At 44.1% G+C, this 11,617-nt stretch overlaps 1 protein-coding gene across 1 annotated transcript in view; it reads left to right on the forward strand.

Annotated features, from left to right (window-relative positions):
* LOC145350379 (E3 ubiquitin-protein ligase MARCHF4-like) overlaps window positions 1-10,850 on the forward strand; it is a 110,621-nt gene extending 99,771 nt beyond the window's left edge. Inside the window, exon 4 of the mRNA XM_080199650.1 lies at window positions 6,727-10,850. Within this exon, the coding sequence (XP_080055776.1) occupies window positions 6,727-7,049 (323 nt within the window). The 3' untranslated portion in view covers window positions 7,050-10,850. The remainder of the gene's footprint in view (window positions 1-6,726) is intronic.
* Window positions 10,851-11,617: the final 767 nt, after the last annotated feature.

The following is an 11,617-nucleotide window of genomic DNA, read 5'->3' on the forward strand; positions in this document are numbered from 1 at the left end:
TGGGCTGTTGGGTGGCCTATAGTACAGCCCTAGCATAGTAATTGCTCCCTTCCTATTCCTCAACTCCACCCACAGCGACTCAATCCCTAACTCCTCCATATTATCTTCCCTCTGCACTGCTGTGATGTGCTCCTTTACTAACAACGCCATCCCACCACCTCTCTTCACCCCTCCTCTGTCACACCTAAAACACTTATACCCAGGAATATTCATCTGCCAGTCCTGCCCTTCCTTTAACCACGTCTCCGTCACTGCCACCACATCTAAATTCCTCACGAACATCAAGGCCCTAAGCTCATCCGTTTTACCCGTTACACTCCTCGCATTGAAACAGACGCAATCCAAACCTCCAGGCCCACTCGGATCCTCCTTCCCCTGGATAATTTTTCTCTCAGCCAAACCTACCCTGTCACCCAACTTGCACCCAATCCCAGTGCCTAATGAACTATCAGTCTCATCCCCACCCCCCTCCCTATTAGTTTAAACCCTGCCGAAACAGTCCAGCTAACCTCCCAGCTAAGATATTTGTCCCCCTCCCATTCAAATGTTCCCCATCCCTCCTGCACAGGTGCCCTTCTCTCATAAATACTTCCCAGTGATCGACAAAAGTAAAGCCCTCTACCTTGCACCAATCTCTCAGCCATGCATTCAGCTGCAGGATCTCATTATTCCTAGCCATGCTGTTACTAGGCAGCAGCCCAGAGAATGCCGCCCTGCTCTTCAGCTTGGCCCCCAACTCCCTGAATTGCCTACGTACATCCCCCCTGCTCTGCCTTCTCTCCTATGTGTATAATTACTTCGTAAAAAGTCTGACAACACCAGGTTTTAGTCCAACCTATTTATTTGATAATATACTATCAAATATATTATCAAATAAATAGGTTGGACTAAAACCTGGTGTTGTCAGACTTTTTACTGTGTTTACGCCAGTCCAACGCCGGCATACCCACATTATAATTACTTCAGCCTGGGTCCCTTCACCCTTCAAAATTCCCTCTATCCTCTCTGATACGTCCTGTACCCCTGCTCCAGGGAGGCAGACCACCATCCTGGAGTCCCGCTTTTGTCCACAGAACCGCCTATCAATTCCTTTAAACCTCCCATCCCCCACCACTATCTCATTGCCAGCCCCCTTCCTTCCCTCTGAGGCATTCTGGTCCTCCTGTCTTACCTTTTGTACCCATGTTGATGCCTTTTGGGGGGCCACTGGGGTGGTCTTTGGACCAGGACTATTCTTCTTCTTCTTCTTCCCCTTCCTAACAGTTACCCACCCGTCCTGTCCCTCAGGCCCTGGGACCTCCACTTGACCATGGTTCATAGCCATTATTGCCTTGTTCTTCCTGACCAGAAATGCATCCTCTAAACACAGCTCTAATTGCCTGACCCGGGCCCTCAAACGCTGCAGCTCTAAACACTTGATGCAGATGTGGGCCTTCGGGAGATGTGTTGTCTCCAGGAACTCCCACATATGGCACCTAACACAGCTGAAGTGTCTCCCCGTAGACCCTGCCATCTACCTGACCACCCTTGGAATTATGTATACTGAAATGGAACACAGAAAAGATGGAGCTAGTAACTCACCTTGCCTAAGCCTGCTCTTGCCTAAGCCCAGCAAGCCAAAGCCCTTATGGCTCTCACTCTGCTCCCAACTCACTCCACTGCCCGCTCCTGACACTGCCCGCTGTCTACTATTGCCTTCTTTTTATACCCCCCGCTCTCCGTTCCCGACTAGCCACTCGCCTAACTTCCGCTACGGAAATAAAAAGTAATCAAAAAACCCCGCAAACCAGAAATACAGCCAAGAGCTTCTGAGGAAAATCAAACACTCACCACAGCCACCAGGTACACTGCTCCGGAGAACCATTTACCCATCTGCTCACCATAACCGTTAATTCTTTTACTGTTCAAAAACCTATCTAGCTTTGCCTTAAAAACATTCAATGAGATAGCTTTAACTGCTTCACTGGGCAGGGAATTCCACAGATTCACAAATGTTTGGGTGAAGAAGTTCCTCCTCAGCTCAGTCCTCGATCTCCTTTCCCTTATTTTGAGGCCAAGGCCCCTCGTTCTGGCTTCACCCACCAGTGGAAACAACTTCCCTGCTTCTATCTTATCTATTGTCTTCATAACTTAATATAGAATAGAATCATACAATGCAAAAAGAGATCATTTGGCCCACTGACCATTGTCCCATCCAGGACCTAATCCCATAACCCGATGCTTTACCCTAGCTAATCCCCCTGACACTAAGGAGCAATTTAGCATGGTCAGTCCACCTAATCCGCACATCTTTGGACTGTGGGAGGAAACCGGAGCGCCCGGAGCACCCACATAGACCCGGAGAATGTGAAAACTGTGACCCATGCCGGGAATCGAACTCTGGTCCCTGGCACAATGAGGCAGCAGTGATAATCATTGTGCCACCATGCCACCCTTCTGTTTCTATAAGATCCCACCTTATTCTTCTAAGTTCCAAAGAGGTGTTCCTCAGGGATCAGTGCTGGGACCTTTGCTGTTTGTAATATATATAAATGATTTGGAGGAAAATGTAACTGGTTTGATTAATAAGTTTGTGGATGACACAAAGGTTGGTGGATTTGTGGATAGCAATGAGGACCCTCAGAGGAGACAGCAGGATATAGATCGGTTGGAGACTTGGCGGAGCAATGGCAGATGTAGTTTAATCCGGACAAATGTGAGATAATGCATTTTGAAAGGTCAAATACAGATAAAAAATATACAATAAACCCTTAAGAGTATTGATAGGCAAAGGGATCTGGGTGTACAGGTACACAGGTCACTGAAAGTGGCAAAGCAGGTGGAGAAGGTAGTCAAGAAGGCAGATGGTAGATTTGCCTTCATCGGCCGGGGCAGTGAGTTTAAAAATTGGCAAATTATTTTGCAGCTTTATAGAACCTTAGTTAGGCTGCACTTGGAATATAGTGTTCAATTCTGGTCGCCACACTGCCAGAAGGAAGTGGAGGCTTTGGAGAGGGTACAGAAAAGATGTTGCCTGGTATGGAGGAGAGGTTGGAGAAACTTAGTTTGTTCTCGTTGGAATGATGGAGGTTGAGGGGCGACCTGATTGAAGTCTACAAGATTGTGAGAGGCATGGACAGAGTGGATAGTCAGAAGCTTGTTTCCAGGGTGGAAGAGTCAATTACTAGTGGGCTCGGATTTAAAGTGTGAGGGGCAAGGTTTAAAGGAGATGTACGAGGCAGATTTTTTCACAGAAGGTGGTGGGTGCCTGGAACTTGCTGCCAGGGGAGGGAGTGTAAGCAGATATGGTAGTGACTTTTGAGGGATGTCTTGACAAATACATGAATAGGATGTGAATAGAGGGATATGGTCCCCTGAAGGGTACAGGGTTTTAGTTAAGTCAGGCAGTATGGTCGGTGCAGGCTTGGAGGGTCGAAAGGCCTGTTCATGTTTGGCTGTAATTTTCTTTGTTCTTTGTTGTTCTTTAGTAATGAAATAGTTTTGGGGAAATTGATGGGATTGAAAGTGGATAAATCTCCCAGAATGTTTAAGGTAATCGTCCTGGAAATAGGAGATCCAAATAGTATTTTCCAAAGCTCTTTGGACTCAGGACTGGTTGCTACAGGTTGGAGGGTAGCTATAATGTAAGCTGCTATTCAAAAAGGGAGGAAGGGAGAAAACAGGAAAATACCAGTGAGCCTAACGCTAGTAGTTGTCTTGCAATGCTGCCATATTATTTTGCTTTGTGAGCCTGCATATCCCTTCTATCTCCCCCTCTATTGAGGTAAAGCCTTCCACCCTTCCCTAATTATAAGGTTTCCAAGAACACTGGCCCAAGCGCAGTTCAGATACAGGCCTTCCCAAATGCCCTCTTGTGCTAAAGGAAAGGTTCCGGAGGACTGGATGACAATTAATGTGGTGTCATTATTCAAAAAGGGAAATAGGAAAAAACAGGTAATTACAAACCAGTGAATCTAACATGAGTGGTAAGGAAATTATTCTAAAAAAATCCTGAGGGCCAGAATTACTCTCCACTTTGGAGAGGCAAAGATTAACCAAGCATAGTCAACATGGCTTTGTCAGGGGAAGATCATATTTCACAAATTTGATTACATTTTTCAAAGTGACGAGGTATGTAGATAAGAGCAGTTCAGTTGCTATTGTCTCCTGCATGGGAGACTGATCAAGAAGGTAAGAGCTGATGGAATCCAGGGCAATTTGGCAAATTGGACTCAAAATTGGTTTAGTGGCAGGAGTCAGAGGCTGATGGTCAAAGATTGTTTTTGTGACTGGAAGCCTGTGTCCAATAGTGTTCAATGTGGAGATGCCGATGTTGGACTAGGGTAAAACAGAAAGAAATCCCACAACACCACTTTAAAGTCCAAACAGGTTTATTTGTAGCAAAAGCCGCAAGCTTTCGGGACAACCTGTCCCGAAACGCCCAGCCACCTGACGAAGGGACAGGCTGTCCCGAAAGCTTGCAGCTTTTGCTACAAATAAACCTGTTTGGACTTTAAACTGGTGTTGTGGGATTTCTTTCTCCAATAGTGTTCCACAGGGTTCAGTGCTGGGTCCCTTGCTGTTTGTAGTGTACATTAATGACCTGCACGTGAATGTGGGGGGGTGTGATCAGTAAATTCACAGATTGGTGTTATGGTAAATAGTGTGGAGGACCTTAGAATTCAGGAGTATATAGATAGGCTGGTCAGATAGAGACATTGAGGTTTACAGCATGGAAACAGGCCCTTCAGCCTAACTTGTTCATGCCGCCCAGTTTGTACCATTAGGCTAGATCAATTGCTCGCATTTGGCCCATATCCCTCTATTGTGATCTTGTCCATGTAACTGTCTAAATGCTTTTTAAATGACAGAATTGTACCCGCCTCTAAAACTACCTCTAGCAGCTCATTCCAGAAATTCACAACCCTCTATGTGAAGAAATTGCCTCTTTGGACCCTTTTGTATCTCCCCTCTCACCTTAAATCTATGCCTTCTAGTTTTAGGCTCCCCTACCTTTGGGAAAAGATATTGACTATCTAGCTGATCTGTACCCCTCATTATTTTATAGACCTCTATAAGATCACCCCTCGGTCTTCAACACTCCAGGGAAAAAAGTCCCAGTCTAACCAGCCTGTCCTTATAACTCAAACCATTAAGTTCTGGCAGCATCCCTAGTAAATCTTTTCTGCACTCTTTCTAATTTAGTAATATAGTTTCTATAATAGGGTGACCAGAACTGTTCACAGTATTCGAAGTGTGACCTTACCAATATCTTGTACAACCTCAACAAGACATCCCAAATTCTGCATTCAATGTTCTGACCAACGAAACCAAACGTGCCAAATGCCTAATTCACCACCCTGTCCACCTATGACTCCGCTTTCAAGGAGCTATGAACATGTACCCCTAGATGTCTTTGTTCTATAACTGTCCCCAATGCTGTACATTAACTGAGTAAGTCCTGCACTAATTTGATTGACCAAAATGCGTTACCTCGCATTTACCTAAATTAAACTCCATCTGCCATTCATTGGGCCACTGGCCCAATTGATCAAGATCCCACTGCAATCCGAGATTCTTCACTGTCCACCATGCCACCAATTTTGGTATCATCTGCAAACTTACTAACCATGCCCCCTATATTCTCACCCAAATCATTAATATAAATGACAATTAACAGTGGACCCAGCACTGATCCCTGAGTCACACCGCTGGTCACAGGTCTCCAGTTTGAAAAACAACCTTCGACAACCATCCTTCTGACATTCAGCCAATTTTGTATCCAGTTGGCTACCTCACCCTGGATACCATGAGATTTAACCTTATGCAATAACCTACCCTATGGTACCTTGTCAAAGGCCTTGCTAAAGTCCATGTAGACAATGTCAACAGCATTCTTCTCCATCTACCTTCTTGGTTATCCCTTCAAAAAAACTTCTCAAATTCAATTGATCCTTTTTCTTAACCTTGAATTTCTTTGAAGCAAAACAATGCTAGTCTCTAATTAGACTTTCCTGCACATTCTGAGTTCTGCATTAGGATCATAATACTTGTCACAAACAGTGTTTACATTAACACTGCAGTGAAGTTACTGTGAAATTGCCCTAATCGCCACACTCTGACGCCTGTTCATGTCAATACACCTAACCAGCACGTCTTTCATACTGTGGGAGGAAACCGGAGTACCCGGAGGAAACCCACACAGACACAGGGAGAACATGCAGATACCACACAGACAGTGACCCAAGCCAGGAATTGAACTCTGGTCCCTGGCACTGTGAGGTAGCAGTGCTAACCATTGTGCTACCGTGCTAGTCTTAACAAAGCTCTGCAAATCTTTTCCCTTCTCACAATGATCTAATTCATCTTTGAAAACCACAATTAAATGTATGTCCTCCACTCTCTCAGGCGGAGCATTCAACATCTTAATCTCTGATTCTTAATCTTTACACCAATGGGAACAGTGTCTTCCTATTTACTCTACTCAGACCTTTCATACTCGTGAATACGTTTGACAGTTAACCAGATAACCATTCAAATCAAACATTCAAAGGTAATGGGAGAAGGCAAAGAAAGATAATTAGACAATGAGCTACAATGAGGGCTCAAGTAGCCCAGATACAGCAAGTCAAGGGGTCTAACCTTGTGTTAAAGGTACAGTGATTTTACCATCGCAAGTAACTGGGATTGAGCTGAATTCCAGTCGTGTACTGATTTTTGACTGCTCTTTCCATTCTGCCTTTCTAGGACTGATTATTCATGAGGGTCCATCTGTATATCGAATTTTTAAACGTTGGCAAGCAGTTAACCAGCAATGGAAAGTACTGAACTATGAAAAGTCAAAGGACATGGAGGATCAGAAGAATGGCACAAATCGTAATAGGAACTCACGGGCCGAAAGGTCATCTACAACACACAACAGTTCCAGAGGCAACCGGCCATTGGGGACCATGTCCAATCATCACTGTGCATACACCATTTTACACATTCTCAGCCACCTGAGGTCAAACGAACAGAGGCACCAAACAAGCACAAGCAGAGAACTGGTGATGAGGGTGACTACAGTCTGATGAAAAGATCTGCATTAAGGACATCTTGACAAAGCATCGTTAAACATGGGAATGATAGCAGCAGGAAAAACAAAAAGGCCGGGATTGAGAGACAGATGGTAGAAGGACATCAGGCACCGTGAATCTACCAAAGTTGCCTGTGGAGCTAGGCCACAATCGGGGCCACACAATGGAAAATAATCCAGTTCATACATTACAGCCACTGTATAATCTGAACTGCCAGTGAAACAAGATAAAAATGGCCACAACTGTTAAACAATTATTTGAGCACAGTCTCATTTTTTGATGTGAAGCAGTTGCCAGATGGATAACTTCACTGTGATCCAGGCTTGATTTTGCCAGTTAACAGATTGTTTTAACCCTTCTGATATTTCCATAGCCTCAGCCTGACAACTTTATGAGGTTGAACTAGATCATTCACAATCTGGTGTCATATTTGATATTGGGTTAAGCTGTCCACATACCTGCACATCACCAAGATCACCAGTTTACACCTGCCAACATCATTCATCTTTGCCCTTATCTCAACTCATCTGTGGCTGTTATTGTTATCCAGGTCTTTGTAAGCTCCTTCCTACTACTGTGCCTAGTTAGGGGGAGACAGTGGCGTAGTGGTATTGTCACTGGACTACCCGGGCAATGCTCTGGGGACTCAGGTTCAAAACCAGGTGAAACCTGAATTCAGTAAAAAAAAAGCTCTGGAATTAAAAGTCCAATGAAGACCATGAAAGTATTGTCCATTGTCATAAAAATCTATCTGGTTCATTAATGTCCTGCATGTAAGTCCTGCATTGCCCACAGCAGTGCCCCTCTTAAACTACATACCAAGCCACTCAGTTCAAGGTCAATTGGGTATGGGCAATAAATGCTGGTCTAGGCAGCGATGCCCAAATCCCATGTGAGAATGAAAAAAGATTGTTATTTTAATAATATTCAATGATGGAGAAGCCCAGCACATTAGTGCATTCACAACAATCAACAGCCAGAAGTGCCGAGTGGATGATCCATCTCAACCTCCACTGGGGGTCTCTAGCATTACAGATGTCAGTCTTCAGCCAATCAATTCACTCCACGTGATACCAAAACACGGCTGAAGGCACTGGGTCCTGCAAAGGCAATGGGCCCTGGGAACATTCCGGCAATAGTATGAAGATTTCTGCTCCAGAACATTCCGCACCCCTAGCCAAGCTGTTCCAGTGCAGCTGAAACACTGGCATCTGCCTGGCGACATGGAAAATTGCCCAGGTATGTCCTGTACACAAGAAACAAGACAAATCCACCCCAGCCAGTTACCACCCTGTCAGTCTATTCTCAGTCGTCAGTACGGTGATGGAAGGGGTCATCAAGTGTCACTATAAAGTGGCACTTATTCAGCAATAGTCTGTTCACAGATGCTCAGTTTGGGTTTTGTCAAGGTCACTCATCTCCTGACCTCATTACAGCCTTGGTTCAAACATGGACAAAAGAGCTGAATTCTAGAGGTGAGGTAAGCATGGCTGTCCTTGACCGATTGTGTAGCTGGAGCAAATCTGGAGTCAGCAGGATTAGGGGGAAACACTCCACTGGTTAGAGTCATGCCTGGCACAAAAGAAGAGGTTGTGGTGGTTGGAGGTTATCTCAACTGCAGAACATCAATATAGTGTCCTAGGTCTAACTATCCTCGGCTGCTTCATGAATAATCTTCTTTCCATCATTGGGTCAGAAGTGGGGATGTTTCCTGATGTTTGCACATTGTTCAGCACCATTTGTGGCGACTCAGATACTAAAGCAGTCCACACACAAATGCAGCAAGACCTGGACAATATCCAGGCTTGGACTGACAAGTGGCAAGTAACATTCGCGCCACACAATGACCATCACCAAAAAGCCAGGCAATGACCATCACCAAAAAGATTACCATCACTGAATCCTCTACTGTCAATATCCTAAGGGTCACTATTGACCACAAATTGAATTGGACCAGCCACATAAATATTTTGGCTACCAGAGCAGGTCAAAAGCTAGGAATCCTGTGGTGAGTAACTCACCTCCTGACTCCCTAAAGTCTGTCCACCATCTACAAGGCACAAAGCAGGAGTGTAATGGGAAACTTTCCACTTGCCCGGATGGGTGCAGCTCCAACAACACTCAAGAAACTTGATAACATCCAAGACAAAGCAGCCCACTTGATTGCTACCCTTTCCACAAACATATACTCCATCCAACACGGAGTGGTAACCGTGTGTATCATCTACAAGATGCACTGCAGGAACTCACTCCTTAGACAGTACTCCTCAAACCCACGACTGCTACCATCTAAAAGAACAAGAGAAGCAGATACCTGGGAACACCACAACCGAGATGTTCCCGTCCAAGTCACTCACTATCTTAACTTGAAAATACATCACTATTCCTTCACTGTCGCTGGACTGAAATTCTGGATTTCCCTTCCTAACAGCACTGTGGGTGTACCTACACCTCAGGGATTGCAGCGATTCAAGATGGCAGCACACCACCATCTTGTGAAGGGCAGCTAGGGATGGGCAATGAATGCTGGCCTAACCAGTGATGCCCACATCCTATAATAAAAAAAACTCTCCTAGTTCACTTCCTATTTTCCATCCTCCTTAAATTTGACTTCATCCCAAATGCTGTTGCTTGTATTTTAACTCACAGCGTGTTAGGGCCCTATCACACCTGTGCTCAATGACCTACCTTGACTCTTAATCCAGCAAATCCTTAATTTATAAATTCTCATCCTTGTCTTCAGATCCCTCTGTGATCTTGTCCCTCTCCAACTTTTTAAAATTCTCTAGCCGCAGAACCACCAAGATGTATGTGTACAAAGAACATATATGAATTAAGAGCAGAAGTAGGTCATTTGGCCCCTTGAGTCTGTTTCCCCATTTAATAAGATAGGGGCTGATCTGACTGTAACCTCAACCCCACATTCCTGCCAACCCTGATAATTCTTCTCCACCTTGTTGATCAAGAATCTATCTGCCTTAAAAATATTCAAGGACTTCACTCCCACTGCCTTTTGAGGGAAAGTTCCAGAGACACATGATCCTCTGAAAGAACTTCTCCACCTTCTCATTTTAAATGAGCGACTTCTTATTTTTAAACAGTGGCCCCCTAGTTCTAGATTTTCTTACAAAACATCCTCTCCAAATCAGCTCCCCTCAGGATCTTAAAAAAATTGATGCAGTTGCCTCATACTCTTCTAAACTCTGGAAACCTGCACACTGCCAATTTTAATTCCTCCATCATTGGTAGTTGTGCTAAAGAAGCTTTGAAATTCCTTCCCTAAATGTCTGTTTATTCAGTTCTCTCTTTCTCTAAGACACTCCTTAAACCATCTTATTTTAACTAAGCTTTTGGTCACTTGTCCAAAGATCTGCTTATATGGCTCAGTGTCCAGTTTTGTTGACAATGCTCTTGTGAAATGCCCTGGGATTTTTAATCATTTTAAAGGCAAATTGTTTGGCAAATTATCAAAAGACATTCCCATTCTACAGATGGTCTTATCCTGCAGGAAACTCTCTTGCTGAGATAGACTATAATCTACAAGGGAGTCAACGTTACTAGGAGCAGGCAGGACAGTAGATTTGAGGTCATGATCAAATCAGTCATGATCTTATTGATCGGCAGAGCAGGCTTAATGGGCTGATTGGCCTATCCTGCTGCTAGTTCTTATGTTGTGGTGACATACTTGTTACAATATTGCCATTGCTCAGATGGTCTTATGAATGGCACCAAGATAGAAAGCAGAGAATAGGGATGATGTTATTCAGAATGGCTGAATGTCGGAAGTGGCACTCCCCAATTCTATGACCAGTGTTGTTTACAATTTCTGATTCAAATTTGGAATATACAAATCATTAAAAGCTGGTTAATAAAAAATAAACAAACGAAATACTGGGTCTTATTTCTAGAGGGATAGAATTGAAAAGTGTAGAAGATATGTTGAATGTGTATTAAACTTTTATTAGATCACACAAAGTACTGTGAACAGTTCTGGTTGGTGCGGTATTAAAAATAAATATACTGGAGAAAATACAAAGAAGATTTCCAAGGATGATGCCAGAGTTGAGGTTTTATCTGTCAAGAAAGGGTGAACATTGGAATCTCTTTTTTTCTTGAAAAAAGGCTGAGGGATGTTCTAATAGAGGCTTTTAGATTATGAAAGGTTTTGATTGAGTGGGCAAAGGGAGAGTGTTTCCAATGTGTTGGAGAAGAGCTTAACCAGGGCCACCACTAGAAAATGGTGAGTGAGTAGAAAAACTGGCTGAGCGAGTGGGCGAGGACCTGGCAGATAGAGTATAATGTTAGCAAATGTGAGGTTATCCACTTTGGTAGAAATAATAGTAGGAAGGATTATTACTTAAAAGGCAAAAAGCTGCAGCATGCTACAGTGCAGAGGGACCTGGGGGTCCTTGTGCACGAATCACAAAAACTCCGTCTGCAGGTGCAGCAGGTGATCAAGAAGGCGAATGGAATGTTGGCCTTTATCGCGAGGGGGATAGAATATAAAAGCAGGGAGGTCTTGCTGCAACTGTACAGGGCACTGGTGAGGCCGCAACTGGAGT

This window comes from Carcharhinus amblyrhynchos, chromosome 11, assembly GCF_965287045.1.
Source record: "Carcharhinus amblyrhynchos chromosome 11, sCarAmb.v2.hapA, whole genome shotgun sequence".
Taxonomy (NCBI): Eukaryota; Metazoa; Chordata; class Chondrichthyes; order Carcharhiniformes; family Carcharhinidae; genus Carcharhinus; species Carcharhinus amblyrhynchos.